Source organism: Lissotriton vulgaris, chromosome 4_1 (genome assembly GCF_964263255.1).
Source record: "Lissotriton vulgaris chromosome 4_1, aLisVul1.2, whole genome shotgun sequence".
NCBI classification, from domain to species: Eukaryota; Metazoa; Chordata; class Amphibia; order Caudata; family Salamandridae; genus Lissotriton; species Lissotriton vulgaris.
The window spans coordinates 795,873,476-795,894,388 of NC_141691.1; the positions used below are offsets into that span (position 1 = coordinate 795,873,476).

The 20,913-nt window shown below is 44.6% G+C and overlaps 1 protein-coding gene across 2 annotated transcripts in view; it reads right to left on the reverse strand.

Moving 5' to 3' along the window:
- The window catches only part of DROSHA (drosha ribonuclease III), a 692,102-nt gene that overhangs the window by 145,658 nt on the left and 525,531 nt on the right, over positions 1-20,913 (reverse strand). For both annotated transcript variants that reach the window (XM_086965123.1, XM_086965122.1), the window contains exon 22: positions 8,389-8,491. In XM_086965123.1, coding sequence (XP_086821249.1) covers positions 8,389-8,491 — 103 coding nt within the window. The remainder of the gene's footprint in view (positions 1-8,388; positions 8,492-20,913) is intronic.

The following is a 20,913-nucleotide window of genomic DNA, read 5'->3' on the forward strand; positions in this document are numbered from 1 at the left end:
TGTCTATGCCTGGTGAAAGTGTGCACTGACGGTGTGGTTGTGTGTGTGGGGTTGTGTGGGTGTGTGTGTGTGTGGGTGTGTGTGTGTGTGTGTGGGGGGGTGTGTGTGTGTGTGGGTGTGTGTGTGTGTGTGTGTGTGTGTGTGTGTGGGGGTGTGTGTGTGTGTGTGGGGGTGTGTGTGAGAGTGTGTGTGTGTGTTATGTAGTAGTCCATAAAAGAACTTTGCTCACACTTGCTCCCACATTGGCTTAATGCTGTGCCACTCCTTATGTGCTTTCTAAATCGTTGATGCGGCGAAATGTTACTTCCGTTTTTTTTTCAGGAAGTAGCACCGCCCAACTACAGTTTTCAACCACTTGGGTGGTTTTATGGGTTGTAGAGGGGAACGCCTTTCTCAATTGTTGCAGCCCAGAATGCTGACCTGCATTGTCTAATATGGAGGACACGCACTAATGTTGTTATGCGCAGCTATCTAATTATCTCGCTGTGGAGCGAGGCCACCACATCGCTTTGCTGTACTGAGCCGGTCCAATCGCGCTGTGGCTGGAGCCGCTATTCTTTCCACCCGTCACTGCGCAAAGCCACCATGTATTGTACCTATTTAGCTCGCTTTGATTTGAGGCAGTGGGATCCCTCTGTTACAACGAGCCAGCCCAGCTCCTCTTTTTGGTGCACCACGACTTTCACATTTCACTGATTCTGCTTCAGACACACGCTGGGAAGCTCGGCGAGAATCTACAAATTGCCAGGGCTTTAATGCACAATAAATGGCAGCCTGAGGGTTATTGCATAGTCGGGGACAAACAATTGAGAAAATCTAACTATCTTTTTTTACGTGGCATTTCACAGATCTGTAAAGAGCAGGGTGTTCTGGAGTTGTACAATTCTCTCTTACACACGTTGAAAGATGAAAAGCGGAGCATCCCTAGAGAATATAAATGTGTTTCCTTAATATAACACACTCCGCTCAACTATTGTGTCTCCGAGTAATTCTTCATACAGTCTGCACTACTACTATTATTACTCAGATTGATGTCACTCATTTTATCGGAAATATGAGGCAGAGTAACCTCTGATATTTATGTAACTCGCAGGTGCACCGGCATGTCTCTTAGAAAGGCAATATAGTAATTCATATTCAAAATGTCTTTATTCGGCACAGAAATTGGCCATAAAAGATAGACAAATAAAAACATCACAAAAACAGGTATAACATTAGAATGTGGTAATGTAGTAAATGTGGTCCCAGAGCCACCAATTTCTCCAACTGCCTTCTGTCAGTAGCAGGTTGGATGAATAACAACTGCCTACGCCTTAATGGCGACAAGACGGAGCTTTTAGTCATCGGTAAATCCTTTTGTGACTGGTCACCTGAGTGGTGGCCAACTGAACTGGGCGCAATTCCTTCTCCATCGGAATCAGTCAGGAACCTCGGAGTTATGCTTGATGCTGATCTCTCTTTTAAACACCAGGCCAGCAAAGTCACGGGTAGATGCTACAGCATACTCAAAACTCTTCGCAAAATCCTCGACTTTCTTCCCATCAACGCTAGGAGAAGCCTCATCCACGCATTAGTCACAACTCATCTTGACTACGGTAATGCCCTGCTCTTAGGTTTAAGTAAGAAAGGCTTACACCAACTGCAGTGTGTACAAAGCGCTGCTGCACGCCTGGTTCTCAATCTGCCCCGCAGAGCATCTGGGAAGTTGGCTCTGTCAAGACTTCACTGGCTCCCCATCAGGGAGCGTATTAAGTCAAAGCGCTTTGCTTTGCCCACCGCATTGCCCGAGGAAAGGGCCCAAGATACCTGCAAAAGCTCCTTAACGTCCATCGCCCCATCCGGAACCTGAGATCGTCCGGAGCAATGCTGCTTAAACTCCCTCGCATTCGCAAGGCCAGGATGGGAGGCGGTTCCTTTAGGTTTTTGGCAAGTAAACACTGGAACGAACTGCCCATAGATCTTCGTAAGGAGCCCTCAGAAACAAGATTCTGTTCAAAACTTAAAACCCATCTTTTCCCTGTCAACTACAACTAGTGTTTCTAGCTTAATTTTCCCCCTCCCTCAGGTCTTCTGCCTTCTAGGGTCTTACAGCAATTTATAGCGCGGGGACACACTGTTTTAGTGTAACAAGGCGCTCTAGAAATGGCTATATTATTATTATTATTTTATTACTATATTGGGGGACAATTGTTATTTAATTCGATTTCGTTCATGTTGTCGGAATGATGAACAGCAAGACAGCCCTGTCAGAGAACAAACAGCGTGTTTTTTTTTACTACATTACAATGTTTACTGGTACCTTACTGTGTCTAGAAATGGGTGTTACTTATTATTTACCTCGACGGCAATAGACTAGTGTATGTAGGATAACAGTTGAACAGGACCTGCGAGGATTTCAAGATGTAATTTGAAGGTTGCACATTCGTATTCTTCGTTTTCAGTGTTGGGGTCCACTCACTGCATCTGTGACGGTCTTGCTCACTCTCCCACCAGTCTATCCCATTTGTAATAACCCCCCAACACCCCTAGCTACAGCTGCAGTCATAACGAAAGGGGACAGGTCGGAATCTCGTATTACGAGATGGACAGGAACTTAATATCAGGACAGTAACACTTAAAACTAGCATTATCAGCCTCAGACTGGCTCCAGCCTGGTTCAAATCTACTATAGGGTCACAGAACCTTACATCGGGTAGTGAATATCTGGACTATCAAAGGTGGCTATATTCGGTCATCGTCGCATGAACTTTAGGAAATATCAAACGGGGAATTCAGTCTTTGGAATTCAATTTGAAGGGTAGGCTAAAAAAGTGAGGTTTAACTGATGTTCGAACAGCTGGGTACTATTATGCCTTTGTATTTTTGCACTTTCTTTTCCCGCACCTGCAAATTACATCGGTTTACAAGGTTGTCTTCTAAAAGGCTCACATGCTCGTCCAATTGAAAACCAACATTTTATAGTGCTGTTTATAGAGGAAGAAGGTCTAGAGATCGCTGCTTCTGGAATGGGAATGTATTAATTTATTGAGGAGTATTTTAGAGTGCTACACTTGACTTTTATTTAGTTCTGAGCGATTCACGACAATAAACCAAGTTTATGGAATACACATTCATCCTTCCGCAGAGGCAATATCATGCAAGTAGATACTTACATGTAGATACTTCCAATAAAAAATATCTTATTTGCTAAACATTATAACAAGACGTGAGCGTGCACTGCCGAAACGGAAACCTGTCGTGGGGCGGGACTTCCGTCTTCTCAAGCCCGCGCCCACGGAGTGGCTGGCCCAGAGGAGCAGTGGTGATACGGGGCTCCCATGGGAGGAGGTTGCAGAAGTCCGGAGTGGCGCCGATGCGGTGAGTGGGGCTTAGTTGTACAGGGGGGGTGGTGTGCGTCTCTGCGTGGGCTTGTGTGTGTATGTGCGCTCGTGTGTAAGCGTGCGCGTGTCTCTGTGTGTGCGCTCCTGTGTGTGTGCGTGCGCGAAGCGAAAGCAGGGGGGGTGTAGCTGTGTGTGTTGGAGGCTTTCAAGTGAACACGCGCGTGCCATGATCCGATTACGGCATGCTGCGTGTGCCAATCTTCTGTCTCCTTGAAAGCAGACTCGCCGACTATAGGTCTCGCTGCGACATCGCTTCGCGATGCGTTGCAGGTGCGAGACCTAAAAATCTGTTTAGTTTTCCTGAAACTTTTTGTCCTTTCAATGTAATAAAGAATAGCTCTTTTGACGTAAGTGTATGAAGATCCAGTTCAGCTACTGAGTCTGGTTGAGGGAAAAATACTGGGAGCCAACAAACTGGTTAAGGTGGAAAGCTGAAACTACTTTAGGTAAGAATTTAGGGTTTGTCCTAAGAACCACTTTATTGTGATGTATTTGCAAAAATGGTTCTTGTATGGTTAATACCTGGAGTTCACTTACTCTTCTGAGAGATGTGATGGCGACAAGGAAAGACAGTTTCCATGTGAGGAATTGCAATTTACATTTATGCCTAGTAAGGACAACATTTAAATTCCATACTGGAGAGGGTGGAATTTTGGGAGGAATTTTTCTTTTAAGGCCTTCCATGAATGCTTTGATGGGAGGTACCCTAAACAATGATAAGTGTTGTCTGTTTTGTAAGTAAGCTGCTATAGCAGCAAGATGTAATCGTACAGATGTGTATGCCAAATTAAATCTTTGTAGATGCAGGAGATAACCGATAATTGTTTGAGTTGAAGCCTCTAGTGGATTGATCGTGTTGTTATTGCAGTAAATACTAAATAGTTTCCATTTAGCTGCATAGCATGCACTAATGGTAAGACTAGTAGTATTTCATTAAATAATGAATAAGATAAGAATTGTAAATGGAGATTTATTCCAAATAAAAGAGCACGTCTGAATGGATCAGCAGCAAGAAGGAAACTGACCATCAGTGAAATACACTACATTCTATAACAACATGTAATAGAACGTAGAATGCAAACATATTCAAAAGGCTACATGCCACGGTATACACTTAAAGGAATACATACCTAATAACTACCATATACGCTTAAAGGAATACATACCTAATGATAACTAGCATACTACAGACGTCTAGCTTCTTTAATGATGTTCATACAGTCAGGTGGGAGACTGAGGTAACCAAACTCTAAGACTTCACGATCCAGATTGCTAGGTTCAGTTGAGCTGGTTCTGGATGTCTTATCTCTCCATGGTTCTGTGTGAGAACCTTTGGGGAGAGGTGAAGTTTTTGATGCGGAACTACTGAGAGCTCTAGCAGTATCATGAACCATGGTTGTCGGGCCCTTGTTGGAGCAACCAGGACCATTGTGAGAGACTGTTGAGGGAGTTTGCGCACCAGTAACGGAATGAGCTGGAGAGGCGGAAAAGCGTATGCAAATCTGCCTGACCATTTTATCCATATATTGCACCTAGATACTGTTGGGTGTAGGCTGTTGGAGATATGACTAGGTGAGGTTTATTGTGAATCCTAAGTTGTGCAGCAGCTGGATTGTGTTGTGTGTTTGTTGTACACAACTGCTGCGTGAATTGGCTTTTATGAGTTATTTGTCTAGGTAAGGAAACACATGAATGTGTTGTCTTCTTAAATGGGCTGCTATCACTGCGAGACAGTTTGTGAAGACTCTGGGTGCTGTTGTGACCCCGAATGGAAGGACTTTGAATTGGTAATCTTGTCCGTCCACCATGAACAGTGGGTATCTCCTGTGAGCAGGGTGAATAGAATGTGGAAGTAGGCGTCCCCGAGATCTAGAGTGGCAAGGAAATAGTCTTGTTGGAGCAGTGGGGGGACCTGTTGTAGCTTGACCATGTGGAAGTGGTTGGATTGTATGTACAGGTTTAACGGTCTGAGGTCTAATATTGGCCTGAGAGAGCCGTCCTTTTTGGGAATGAGGAAATAAAGGGAGTAAACCCCTGTAACTTGCTGGTGTAGGGGAACCAGTTCTATTGCATGTTTTTGCAAGAGAGAGCGAACCTCTTGCTTGAGAAGCGTTAAATGTTCTGTGGACATTGGACAGTGTTTGGGAGGTATGTGGAGGAGGGGTGGAAGTAAGTTCCAGGCAGTAACCATACTAGATAATTTGTCTTACCCACTTGTCTGTAGTGATGGAATTCCAGACAGGTAGGAACTGTGATAGTATTTCCCCGACCGGAGTCGAGTGGTCTGGGGGGAGTGGAGAAAAGTCACTGTTTTGTGGTGGGGGAGTTGCAGGTATTAGAACGCCGTCCTCTGCCCCAGTTGTTATTGCCTCTGTAAGTCCCTCTAAAATATCCTCTGTTAGGGGAAGTTTGAGTGGGGCTTTTTTAAGTGGAAGAAGCGTCTGTACCAGTGGTCTTGGAGGAGACCATATAAAAGCCTCGACGAAAGGAACCTCTACTAGTTGTTGCTTGTAGAGCCCCCATTGATTTGGCTGCATATGTGTTCTTTTTCATCTTTTCTAAATATGTGTCCACAGTGGGTCCAAACAAGTGTTGCTGATCTAAGGGTTGATTAGGGATGGTAGACTGCACCTCTTGCTTAAAGCCAGATATGCGCAGCCACGCAGGTCTACGTAATAACACGATTGTATTAATTGCACGGGAGGCTGTATCTGCAGCATCCAGGGCACATTTTATTAAGGTGTTCGTGATTAACTTTTCCTCTTGTATGAGATTATTTGTTTTGGTTTTGTACTAATCTGGAAGATGTTGCATGAGTTTTCTACGTTCATCATAGTGAGCCCTGTCATACCTTGCAAGTAAATCTTGTGAGTTAGCAATGCGCCAGAGGTTTGCTGCCTGGGACGCAACCCTTTTACCTGATGCGTTTAGGAGCTTTGATTCTTTATCTGGCGGAGAAGCATCACCTGTGGTTTGTGAATTTGCCCGTTGTGGGCATTTGCCACTACCAATGAGTCCAGAGGGAGTTGACCTTTAATGTAAGCTGGATTGCTTGGAGATGGCTTGTATTATTTCTCAATCCTAGGATTAAGCACTCTAGCCCTGACAAAATCTTCAAAAAACCTCAGGGGCGTGTTTAATCATGCCCATGAGCATATGGGGAGTATTTGTAGTTTTTTGTGGCTGGGAGAATGTCTCTAATAAAAAATCCTCCTCTAGAGAGTCTGAATGGAGTTGAGCGCCATGGTATTTTGCAGCTCTATTTATCAGTTGCGCAAACCCTACATTATCATCTGGGGGGGGGGGTCTAGAGGGATATACATCTGGCTCACGCACATCTGGGACATTGTATTTGTCCGAAGAGTCATGAGGTGGGGTACTGTGTGTCATCATCAGTATCTGTGTGATGTGGGTCTATTCCCTCATCCTCACCCCCTGTATCGTCATCATCCTCTTGTGGTGCAGGTGAAAGAGGAGGCACTGGAGAGTGCGGAGTGTGTGCTTGAGAGGGTATAATGTTTGCTGGTCGTCGAGGTGGAGAGAAAGGCCTCATAGGGGAGGTTGATGAGTCTTTTTTCTTGGAGGGTATCTCAGGAGTTTCGGAGGTGTCCAATTTTCTCTTTTTAGGTGGTAAGGAGGTGACGTGGCCAGCAATGGGGTCAATATGGAGTGTTTTTTGCTTAGGATCCGATGAATCTGGATGGAAAAGTTCTTTGGATCGGCTGTCTTTTTTTGGCGCCGAGGACTTCGGCTCTGAGTGGTGTTTTGGCCGGTCTTCCTTAGCTTTAGTAGGGGTTTTTGTCTCCTTTTGCTTAGGTGGAGTTTTCGACTGAGAATGTAGTTGTTTTTTTCAGCTTCGAGGACTTGGGTTGAATTTGCTTCAGTGCGGAAGAGTCTTACTTTTGGTTTCGATGCCGAATATTCTGGGGTCGACGGGACCTTGGTTTTGTGTTTTGGTGCCGAAGATGGTTTTTCGGCACCGTGGTGTGGCTGGCTCGATCCCGAGCTGCCTGAAGACTATTGTGGGCTTCGGAGCCGGGCCTGGAGGTAGGGCTTCTGAAGACTTGTCTCGGTGTTGACCAAGACCAAAAGGTGAAGGTGTTACCGGTGCCTTTTGTGTTTTCGGGTTGGGCGTCTATGTCAGTACTCACACTCCGTTGACCTGGGGTAATCGTCTGGTCTTCTGAGTCCGAATCGTCGGCTTCGGCGACGCTGGCCTGTTCCATCTCCTGTCTCTGGTACTTCAGTGCCTGCCTTGAAGATGTCTTCCGGCGCCGAAACTGTTTATCTGGACATTTTGTGACGTTGAGCCTAGTGATCACATATGGTCTTCTTAGACCCGAAAGAGTCACAGGCCTGGCAGTGTTGAATCCTGTGTTCTGGCGAGAGACAAAGGTTGCAGACCTTGTGGAGATCTGTGTGTGGGAATTTAGCCCTACACTTGCATTTTTTAAACGGAGTTCTTTCCATATGCTGGTTGATGGCGCTGATCGGCCCAATGGCCCACGTCAACAACCGGACTCGAAAATTTGGAACAGGATACGCGTCGAGAGAGATCGCAATCGAAACAATACTGTCGATCAGTGAGAGTTTTGTGCGTGGAAGGGGATTCTAACAGACGTCGACCCGGAGAGCAGCGCAGCAAATTACAACTGAACCCAATGGTGGAAAAAACAATCTAAGGATGGAGTTGATGCCGCTGCGCACTACTAACCAGAGGAGGAGTCACCTATCTCGTGACTACAAACACTTCTACAATAACCAAGTGTAAACATCCGAGCCCAACACCAGATGGCGATCCATGCAAAAGTATGCAATCTACAGCTCATATGCCTCGAACAAAGAGCTTTACTGGTCTTTTTCACAACCCTAATACAAAAAAGAGCTAGCAGGTCAACAGAATTTGTTCTTGTTCTAATGGCACCTGTTCGACAGAACTGCTATAATCCTTAAAAAAATGGAAATTGGGGGAGGGGGGGGTTGAAAATAACTAATAAATGTCCTTTACCAAGGAGCGCTTCAAAGCAGTTGGCCATTGCATGCCGAAGATCCGATTCTCTGCAGAGGTCAGGCCCGTGAGCATAAAGCATGAACCGGTCCAACTCCAGCTTCTGAGAAAATTAAAAGTAAAAGGAGAAAACTTTGAATGAAGTCAAATCTAATAATCTCAAATACAATTTAAGCAACAGTGACACCCAACAATTGCCGGGACATATTGTATGAAATCCTCATCCATTATCATCCATATACATTTTCTAAATACTAATTTAACACGTTAAAAATTAAATACTACAGAGCTTATGGCACAAAATGACCAATCAAAGTTTAACACAGGTTGGCAAAAGCCATTAATTGCTGCCATCCGATATGGACATAAAAGGCAACGTAAAATGAGTTTTTTGTTGCATGCACTTTTCCAGTAGGCACTAGTTTATTTCAAACAAATTCATAATCACAACACTCCTGAATCTGTAGTGTTAAGGATGAATGACCACAGACAGATTTACTTGGTAAGGGATACTTTTAGGCAGGCTGAATAAAGTAACTCGCAACTGAATTTCACTCAAGTGACTAGGGACATTTCTGCCCTCAGAGTTTATTGCACCACCCACCTTTCAGTGTTCACCAATTCCAGGAATCCCAAAAACCTAACTTGGGAAGCCTGATCATGGCTGGATACCAGGCTGATGCACAGGAAGAATTAAGAAGGATGATGCCAGGTAATGTGATTTAGCAATCTTCATTGCAGCAGCGGGTGGAGAATGGACATAGGCATAAGGCTCTTAATAGCCGTTATACCACAGACGTGTACCAGGACAAAAGAAACACCAAGGTTTGAATGTATGTGTGATCTCATTATTGATAACACTGCAAAAATCTGTACATTTGCATTCATTACAGAATCCACAGGCCAACAATCAATTAGGTACATGAAACTTCCATTTTTAAATCCTTATGGTCCATAACTGGAGGCAATGAAAATATCAGTGGAGCACTCCAGAAGACAGGTAGACTACTCAAATTATTACAACCAAGCCACACCAGGTTGAAGCCTATAACAACTTTAAACTGAGTGCCCTGCAGGCACTTTAAATTGTTAAGAAATAAGAAGAGTGTGCCAATGTGCCCTTAGCTTTTCAACGCACACTCATGTGATAAAAAAATAAGCACCCCCTTTTTCCTGTGTCTCTAAAATGGAACACGTATTATTCCTGTACTGAGGTGGAAATAGTTGTTGAAGCAAGCTGCGGTACAATTACATCTGCCCTCGGTGGAGTATTGATGATGCGGGTCATTTACTTGGAACCAATTATGAATATGCAATCCAGGACAAAGGTATTTAGCCACGCTTACCCCCTTAGGGCCGTCATCCCAGTGTAACTGTGTCCATTTAGACCTAGCTGTAAAACAACTTTTTTATATACATTTTTTTTACAAAGTTCTTTGAAAATATTACTTGAAACAGCACAATTTGGTCTCATTATGTTTATTTAATATTGAAAAACAAAACTATGCACTGGCTTAACGTCAACAGACCGATTCCCAATGGCAACAGAAGCCGAGTGATGATGGTCCGTAGAATACCCTGGGTGGGCCCAACCAAGAAATCTAAGCAAGGGGACTGTGTAGTTGTAACTTTCGAAGACCCACACACGGCGCACCATATCTGTTCCTGGCCAACTAGCGAAGATTCCTTAGTTATACCAAGGCCGCTATCCTATTTCTATCCCCCACGCCAAGTGCATACCCAAGTGGATAACTGGTCCTTGGTGCAGCACCATCCATGGAACACCCATCCCACGAGGCAAAAGAATACTCTTTTGCACTGGAACGGCCTTTCAACCTACAATAGATATGGAGGCCTGGAGGAGGTCGATTGACTTTCTATGTTCCCAGCATGCCCACAACTAGTAAAAGTATCGTCTCCACAGGTTACAGACATAGTTGGAAATCCAACCAACGGCCCCCAAACAAGCCAAGCCGGGCTTCTGACTCTCCTGCCCCGGGCCATGGAACCAACCAAAATGGCTCTTTTAGATTGCAAAAGAGTGGAAACGAGGCCAGATAGCCCTTGTTCGATTTCCCCTCTTCCTGTACAATCTAATCCCATGGAGATCGACCTGCCTGATAGTGCTGCCTCTCCAGGCGATTCTTCATTGAGGGTCTTATGCTGGAATGTGGCTGGCCTTGCACGAAACTTTGACAACCCGGAATGGAATATTTTCCTGGCACCCTATGACATTTGCTTGTTACAGGAAACATGGTGCCAGGAACCTAGACACAGAGTGGGGTTTTCGACCTTCTATGTACCGGCTGTATGTCACCAAGGTTCTAAAGGACGTCCATCCGGCGGTCTTCTTATCTGGATCAACATTGCACTAGACCTCAGTGTTTCACAAAGGACCACCGAAACACCTGACCTTCAATGGCTAACACTGCATTATAAAGGAGGAAGGAAATTAGAACTATTTAATCTTTACTTAAGGGGCAACAGGAACGGAGGATCTCTAAACTCTTTAGGCTTAAGTAACAACCTGTCTGCCTGTGACGCTAACTCTCTCGTCCTGCTGGCAGGCGATTTTAACTGCTGCTTTGAGCCCTTAGCCAAAGAAGACATTCTGGATACCAACGAGGAGGACAACAGGAGGGGCATCCCTATTTTGAACCTTGAACCGATCCCTAAATGGACACAAAAGGCGATCGATATAAATGCTCTTTGCATGGAGCATAACTTGAGAGCAACGAATGGGCGTTCCAAATCAGATCCTATGGGTGCCCATACATACAATAGGACGGGCCACTCATCCAGAATTGACTTTGTTATGCTCAACTATAACCTCTGGCCATATCACCAAGACATGGAGGTTAGACCTGTGACAGCGACCACAACCCTCTCGCTTTAACCATCTCTGCCCCCTGGCAATCTGGGTCTCAAGAAACTACCAACCAGTCATGGAAAGCTTCACATGAGATTCTTCCCTCAAACTGTGGCAGACGTCTTAAATGGGCAAGAGTCTCAGCGGATGAGGTTAGGATGTCACATGCTGAAACCATCTTATTAAAGGCTGAATCTAGGCTTGACAGCACTAATAGCGATAGTAAGATGTTTTTATCGCTATTTACGGAGACTGTAACGGCACTAAGTGGGCTGTTCATCATTCCCAAACCCAGCTCCAGAACTGCTTCAAAGGGGACCCTGAGAACAAGTGAAAAGTGGTTCACAGCCAAATGTAGACTTGCTAAGGGTAATCTTGTTGCTGCAGTAAAAGGAAAAGACCAAGCTACCATCAGGTCTGCAAGGCAACTTTATAGGAAAACTGTGACTGAGGCTAAGCGGACATATGATCTCAATTTTTGGCGCGACCTAACGGAGGCGAGCACAAGGAAAGATGCTAAGGGGTTCTGGAACTTGCTAAGATCGAGAGACAAGCCCATTGATCAACAACTGACTTGTAATATCCCTGGTGTTGCCTGGTTTGCCCACTTTTCGAAATTGTATTCGGCTCATACAGGGCCTCCGAAACCAGACCCGCTCCCAAGGCTCAGCTCCAAAGATCTCCCACCAAATGAAGTCCCATTTACCACCTTGGAAGTAGAGAAGGCAATCAGGTGTACTGTTTCTAACAAAGCGGCAGGCCCTGATGGGATCCCGGGCGACCTGATAAAAAATAATCCCCCATTCTGGAGCAGACTAATTGCTGCTCTTCTTAATGAGGTTATGTTGGGGGGGTCTTTCCCTGACTCTTGGAGGGGGGCTGAAGTAGTCCCCATTTTCAAGAAAGGTAGCAGGGAAGACCCAGCTAATTACCGCCCTATCAGTTTGCTGGATTCAACGCAAAAGGTAGCGGGGAAAGTGGTATTGGGCAGGATTCTGGAGTGGGTGGAAGAAAATCAGATATTGTCTGATTTCCAAGCGGGTTTTAGATCAGGGACAGGCACCGTCGAGCAGACATTCCGCCTTTTAATGCTCTATTGGAAGGTAGTGGTGCTAGGAGGGGGCAGTTTATACTTAGTCTTCATAGACTTAAAAACAGCCTTCGACCTGGTTCCAAGAGCGTTATTGTGGAAGGTCCTCGACGAGTTAGGTCTACCTCCCTACTTGTTGGCCTTGCTGATAAAATTTCATGAAAACAACTTTGCCCAAATCAGATGGGGTGCCCAGGGCGAAAAAACCCTGTGTATTCCAGTAGACAGGGGCGTCCGCCAGGGGTGCGTGCTTGCCCCCACTCTGTTTTCGCTTTACGTCAATGGAGTGGTGGAGCACCTTCTTCAACATCCTGCAGATGCACCATCCCTGGCTGGAAGGAAAATCCCGACGCTCCTGTTTGCGGATGACACCCTCCTGATTTCGAAATCACCTGCAGGCATACAGTCACTACTTTCCAGCTTTAAGGCCTTCTGTGACACCAAGGGACTGGCCATAAATATTGGCAAGACCAAATTTCTTGTCCTCAACCCCCCTAAGAAATCTGTTAAACCCCCCACTCTAGACTCTGTTACACTAGAACGGGTTAGAGAATTTGACTATCTAGGCATACGTCTTTCTGATAGTATGAGCTGGAAGGCCCATCACCAAAAAGTGTTTCTAACCCATAAGAGGGTTGTTGGTGCTTTACTTAAAGAGCAGCGTGCTTCCTCCATAAAACCTATTGGGGCACTTCTTGATATTTACAGGGGTAGGGTTGTGAGTGCAGCACTGTATGGTGCAGAACTTTGGGGTACCCAGAGAGTGGATACTTTGGCCCACCTAGAAAATAAGTTCCATAAAGATCTGATGAGGTTACCCCAGAGCACCCCCACAATCCCCATCTTGCTTGACGCCGGTACTCGCCCAATCTGCGAGCAAGCTAAATTACGCCCCTTACTACTATGGTCTAGAATCTGGAACGTCCCCGAGCTCCACAGCTATGCAGACGCCCTAAAAGATGTACTGTCCTTACCTGGCTGGCATAAGATCGCCTGGCTCAGAGAGGTTAAGAGGGCATTGTACAAGCTCGGTCTAGGAGCTGCGTGGGAAAATAAAACAGCACCTCCCAAACAAGAACTGAAGAAGGCTTACTGGTGGATAATGAGAGACTTGGTAAATCAAATCACCCAAAATCTGTTACCAATTTCTTGATGGTTAAAGATATCCCCTCCAGAGAACCATACTTGGATTTGATTCACAGTTCACATGACAGGGCATTATATTTTAAATTCAGGGTTGGGGTCTTACCTTTATGTCAGTTTACCTCTACCTGGAAACCACCATTGCAAACTGTACCGCATTGCCCATTCTGCGAGTTAAAAATTGAATCTGTTGCACACTTTCTATTTGAGTGTCAAGCTTATCTGGCCCCTAGACGGAGGTGGTTGAAGCCTCTTTGTAGGAGCCTGGGAACTCGCTCACATCTGGAAGCTATAAGAATACTGCTCTCAGATACAAGACCCTTTTTTGCTATTTGTTTGGCTAAATTCCTAGGCTGGGCTTGGCGCATAAGATCTGCTAAAAAACTGATGATACAGTAGAGTGTCCCTTTTCATTTTTATAAATTTTATGTTTTTCTCATGTAAATATGAATGTTTTAAGGGTAATATGAATTGTAAATTGCTTTGTTTCGACTATTGTTTTTATGCTGTCATGTTTTGCTTTTATGATATGTTTCTATATCGAAATAAAGCTTTACTACTACTACTTGATAACACTGCAAAAATCTGTACATTTGCATTCATTACAGAATCCACAGGCCAACAATCAATTAGGTACATGAAACTTCCATTTTTAAATCCTTATGGTCCATAACTGGAGGCAATGAAAATATCAGTGGAGCACTCCAGAAGACAGGTAGACTACTCAAATTATTACAACCAAGCCACACCAGGTTGAAGCCTATAACAACTTTAAACTGAGTGCCCTGCAGGCACTTTAAATTGTTAAGAAATAAGAAGAGTGTGCCAATGTGCCCTTAGCTTTTCAACGCACACTCATGTGATAAAAAAATAAGCACCCCCTTTTTCCTGTGTCTCTAAAATGGAACACGTATTATTCCTGTACTGAGGTGGAAATAGTTGTTGAAGCAAGCTGCGGTACAATTACATCTGCCCTCGGTGGAGTATTGATGATGCGGGTCATTTACCTGGAACCAATTATGAATATGCAATCCAGGACAAAGGTATTTAGCCACGCTTACCCCCTTAGGGCCGTCATCCCAGTGTAACTGTGTCCATTTAGACCTAGCTGTAAAACAACTTTTTTATATACATTTTTTTTACAAAGTTCTTTGAAAATATTACTTGAAACAGCACAATTTGGTCTCATTATGTTTATTTAATATTTGGTTGAGCGAGCTCTGGGCCAAGCCTTTTTTTATAAACGGAAAAAAATCTGGCTTGCATGTTTCATTTCAGCCAGGGATTATGGCCCACTTCTTTAACATTCATCAGCAAACACTGGTCTCAACTGTTTACAATCTCATCTACATCTACTAGTAGGTGTTATTGCTTTGCTGTAAGGAGGAATGAGGCTAGCAGGGTAAGTACTGAAAGGTCATCCACAGCATTAAATTTCTTCAACTAAAGTAAAAACCAAATACGGCTCAGCAGATAAAACAGTAGTTTCAAACGTGGGATAATTTTTTGCATTTTTAATTTCTATGGTAAACGTGACTAGGTCTTAAAACAGAAATTGAGTTCCAAAATAAGAGAAAAGCCTTTGATGAACAGGGTCTATTTCCTGAACGTATGTAAACACTACATGGCTGAAGGCAGTCCTTGGTAAGAACTTGAAGTACCAAAGAATCAAACTGAAATTAAACGTTTAATTAAAAGGCACCACTGTGCATTAATTCGAGTTAACAAAAACAATAAGACAAGAGAACGTTTAAAGGTATTTGTTTTCCCTGTGAAACAATTGATGTATGGCTCGCGACTTAATGGTGGTGCTGGTGCCCGCACTGGTGAGTTGCTTGGCAAGCAAAGCAAGCTGTCTTCATTCAACTGTTTTTAGTTAAACCACAGTGTGCAGATATGCAGACGGTGGAGTACCGGTGGCAACAGCTCCATGTTTTTCGGGAACACCAACTATAGCAATGGGTAAACCTGCGAAAATCCATATGGGAAGGGTTATACAGCAAATTTACAGGAATGCTTTTATTTTCATGGCTCTTAATTTCTTGAGAGAAAAACAGAAAGCCTAGGCAAGCTTAGTACATGTAATTACTTTCAAAGGAGTGGGATAAAAGGTTCAACAAAAATCAATGGTATGGCTAATAGCTATCTATGGCTCGGAGTTGTATCTTTCCGACTAGGTGTGGCCAACGTAGTTTAAGCTCAGCTGAGCCTTTGACAAAAGTTCATGATAAACGCCGAGTAGGTAAATGAGGTTCCACTTAGAATCACTGTATGTACATATATATATATATCACATGGTCCACATGAAACTCTGGCAAGGGTCCTGTCCTTCTGGACCTTGGTTTTAGATTAAAGCTTTGTTCTGTTCTGAAGAGGCATTTCCGAAAAGCAGCAAGGGAATGGAATCTACAAGAAATAAATTACTAACACGCATACGTCTTCTTAACTTCGGGGTCTTAAATCAGGGCCTGGAAACTCAAGTCCTGAAATGCACGTTTCAATTTCACTGATGGACATTCTCAATTTTATTCAACCTCATATTAGACATCTGGCAGAAAGAAAATCGTCACTTACTAGGTTATGCCACGTTTCTTAGACTGAGGCAAACTACTGGGGAGAATCAATGGAAAACGCTAAAACTAATTGTATTTTAAATTGACTTCCTGGAGGTTATTTTTTCAAGATTCCAGCATCGGTTCATTTTCTTCCCAGATGGTATAATACTCTCGGGACATATATTTTTCATTTCAAATTTGATTAACCCAGATTGGAGCTACATCTGTGGGTTTTTTCTACTTGCAAGAATATATTACAAATGTATTTCTAAATTAAATGCAACTCATGTCTTCATTCTAAAACTACAAACTGTACTTGTTTGGACGGAAAATATGGGAATTGAAATAAACAGAACTAATTTCATGATCAAAATGTCTAAATGAAAAAAGAAACTAGAACGTGCACAACTGATAGCAGCAATCACAAAATGTTCCAGTGTGATTACCAATTAAATGGCTTGTCTAACATAGCATTTGAAATATACAGAATTGACCAGTGTGCTTTAAAAAACAAAAAAAGAAAGCTTTAAAAAAGCAAAGAAAAATAGAATTCGCCCTAGTAAATGTCAATCAAAGCAAACGCAAGAACGAGTCGTCTGCCCTGCTACAGCTGGGGTAGGAGCTGTATTTTCAGCTCTCTTATATACCCCATTACCACCACCCCACCGACCAAAAGAGAAACTTCAGTGGCAATGATGATAATAGACGTTGTTGCAGCGAAATAAAAAGAATGTTAATATGTAAAATGCTTGCAGGAGAAAACAAAAGTGTATGCTCTCTATTGTACAGTCACACTACCAGTACACCTTAAAATTCTATGGTTTTGCAATTCAAAAAATGTCTTATATCCACCAAGGCCTCACCAAATTCTAACAGTAGTCAAGTGACAAATAATGCACTAACATCTCACTTTGTCAGACAATGAGCGTTTTCAGTGGTAGTGAACAGATTTACCACAGTAACGCTCCACTGAGTAAAGACGCTTGAGCACCCCTGGAAGATGCCACTTTTGATCCACAGGAGGATGCCTGCTGCTGTGTCTACCCTAATGTTTAAGAAATCCGCAACGTGATTATTTGTCCTCGAGATCGCTTGAGGGACCAGCCACCGCCAAAACCGGAGAGTCTCTAAACAGAGGACAAGGGACCCCCACATAGCCCCGCCTGTTGCTGCTTCACATGGTGAACTTGTTGTGCATTAGAACCTGGACCAACCTTCCATGAAGGAAGACAAGCAGGCTCTGAGGGCCAGATGTATGGTGCACAGCTACAGAACTTATGGTGATGCTGTTCCACTGGAGGCCAGAGGCCTCCGATCTTCAACTCATCCAGGTGAAACACTGTCACTACTTTGAGGTCTGGGTGGGACAGGCAGTACGATCGGTCACATCAGGCTGGCATCCACCATCCACTACTGAAAGCACGGAGTACCTGCTTCAATATGTTGATGTCGTCCAAGAGGCAACGCTAATGTTGGGCCCACTGAAGGCAACAGTTCCACTGAGGAGAAGCATGTGCCAATGGGCATGAGGTGCCAACAGTATACACAAGGCCAGGAAACAAAAAGCCTACAAACTATCTGGACCTGCACCAAGGAACGAAACAGAATCATAGCCAGAAAGTCCAGGACTTGTTGTGGAGGCAGAAAGTCCTTCAAAGCCACAGTGCCCAGTATGGCCACTGCAAGGGGTATCCTCTGCATAGGCCAAAGATGAGATTTCAGCTTAATAACGGAGAAACTCAAGGTGACCGCAACAGAAACATCTTTGCCCAGTGGTCCAAGACACACTGAGGCGAGACTGCTTTTAGCAGCCAGTCGTCAACATATGGTCACACATATAGTCCCGATCTGTGACTATGAGAAACATCCACTGACATTCCTTTTGTGAACACCTGAGGGGCTAAGATAAGGCCGAAGCACGGGACAGAGACCTGGAAGTGTTCCAACTGAACAACAAACCGGAGAACATGCCTGTGAGACTGAACGATCAGCACAGGAAAGAAAGTACATGTCCTGCAAGTCCAACACCACCATCCAGTTCCCAGATCAAAGGTCACCAGGACCTGCCTTGCCGTAGGCATCATGAACTTATCATCCCTAAGGAATGTGTTCAGAAGCATGAGATCTAATATCCAAGAAGTATCTGGAGTAACTTCCTAAGTCCACTGCTACCTCGGTTAACACTTCAATCACACCCTTAGCTGGCACTGTCTGAACTTCACTGGCTAGGAATGAAGCATGTTCTGCCAATGATTAGCCATAAACTGGTGGAGCCTGGGGAAGAGCGAGCAAAAAATGGGATGAGCGTAAACATATTGAACAACGTGAAAACCCCACTGGTCTGAAGTAACTGCATGCACGCCAGGCAGGAAAAATATAATTCTGCCCCTTACTGGTCCCATAGGAACATGAGGGACAATTATAGTAGCAGCTTGGTGAGCAGCTTGGTGGTGGTTGCAGCAGGCAGTAAGCAGATGAGTACTGGTGTATATACCAGCCTTTGCCACCACTCCTGCCTTTGGAACCACTGAAATGCTGTGTCAGGCCGATCATGCTGCCTCTGTTGGTAGGCAAAACATGTTGAGTAAAAGGTGTGGTACTGCTGGTGGAGAGCCAAAGAGTCATACTGTGTTAAATGACAACAGGGCCAAACTGGCCAAAGAAAAACTATTTTGCTTAGGGCATCAACAATCTTTTTTAACTAACAATCTGGAGAAGCAACAAGGAAAACATTATGGTTCACCTTGCTTGCTGAAGCTTGTACAACAAGACTCTGCTGAGTCCAATGTTGCATCAGAAACGAAGTGTCCTCAAGAGCAGGCCTGTGGACCAGAGTAATCAGACAGCTCTCAGGTGGCACAGAATAAAGTCTGAATCAGGTTGCTATAAGAAGCTTGATCGGGGCTTTGTTAAATGGCAGAGGCTGTTATTATTGTGCTGGCACGTGGAGCACCTGAGAAATGGGCTCTCGTTCCCTCTGGAGGCTGTTTCTTGGCCAAAGCGCAGAAGATCTGAATGTAGTGGACGATCCGTCTTGACGGAACCCTTTTCTGCACGGCCTTGTCTTTTTTTGCCCCAGAGAACCCCACAAAGAACTGAAATTTCACCCGATGTTGTTTGGCGCGACTGATGTAAAAGCTTAAAGCTCTTTTAGGATCCTGGTGATGGAGACTCTCGACCATTCAACAGGTGTGGTAGAGCAAGGAACCATGTGAGAGATGGGTTGTCCAACGTAAAAAGCAGTCACTGCTTTTGACTCAAAGGCTGCCCTGGGGCTCAACACCACATATTTTGGGAAAAAAAGTGGTGTAAAGCAGTTGCACCGAGAGAGCCTGGAGTTCACTCATGCAAAAAGCCGAAGTTACCATGAACAGGAACATAGTCTTCAGAGTCAGGAGACACAATACTGTACATTTGCACTGCATGCACATGAGGAGAGTAAAGACCAAATTGAGATCACACTGTGACGTCTCAAAGGGTTTCAGAGGAAACAAACTAGTCAGATCCTTTAGAAACCTTGTCACAATGGGTGGCTTGAACAAGGACAGTTGTTCCAATAAACTTAAAAAAGCTTAAAGGGCCAGCAAGCAAAGATGTCCCTTGCAAGTCCTTGCTTGGCCAGAGATAAATGAAAAATAAGACATACAACGGGCCAATGCTGCAGGTGCCACATCTGGCTACAAACTTGTCATAGGCCCGACACAGACTTTGTAAGAAGGACGTTTGGCTGCCAGGATGAAATTCACAACTTAAGGAGGAACATAGAATGCAGACAACCTCAGACACTCAGTCTCCATTCATGGAGGTGCAGATTGTGCATGACCCCATCTTATGTTGCTGCAACATAAAATTCTCCCGAAGCAGGTGCCTGATCGGACGACAAATGTTGAACGTGCAGAAGTTCCTTGCCCAGTCAGGAACCGCTTGGATGATTTGCGCCAGATCGTTTATGATCTTCAGAAATTGGGGCAGGAAGGCAGCAACTGAAGTGCGCACAGGAGTCCTGTGCTCCACTCTATCTGGATTGTGTGTAGGAGAGCCTTCTTGGAAACTCTAGTGCACAAAAGTTTAAACACTGCACATTCTTGGCAGTGGTGAAAAGATCTAGGCAGGCTTTTCCCCATTGCTGGAAGATGCCCTGTGCCACCTCAGGGTGTAACCACCATTCATGATCCACCAGGCAAAGCCTGTTGGGTTTGTCCACACTGGGATTCAAAGATCTTGTCCTGTGGTTCACAACTAGGGAAATACCAAGATGTTCCAGCCAGCTCCAGAAACTAAGTGCGTCCTGGTATAAGACCCTGGACCCACACCCCACCATGATTGCTTAACTACCACATGGCGGAGGTGTTGTCTGTGAGAACCTGAACCAGCCTTCGTGAGATGGATGGTAGGAAGCCTTTCAACATCAAGTGAATGGTTTGCAACTCCAAAAGTGGAGATAGGTCTCCACTGGAGACCGAGGCAACTGCACTTCTCTCCAGGATGACCTCCCCATCCCAGCAGTGAAGCAATTATCAGCTATATGTACAGTAGGGAGAAAAGTCTTCTGCGATTCCAACTGTGGCTGAACCGCCACTACAGGCCTTTTGCAGTCCCCTCTGAAACCTGGATGGAATCCTACAGGTTACCCTGATGCTAAGTTCACAAGATTTCAGTTTCCACTACAGAGACCGCATATGCCACCTGGTATAATCGATGAGCAGGATCTGGGCTGTCAAGAGGCCCATAAGACTAGAGCCACTCTTACCAAGACCCAGGACCAAGACTCAAACTTCGGGTTCATAGCCTAAATGTCTTTGACTTGTGACGGAGGGAAGGCCTGAAACTGCACCGTATCCAGATGGCGCCAATAAAAGGGAGACTGC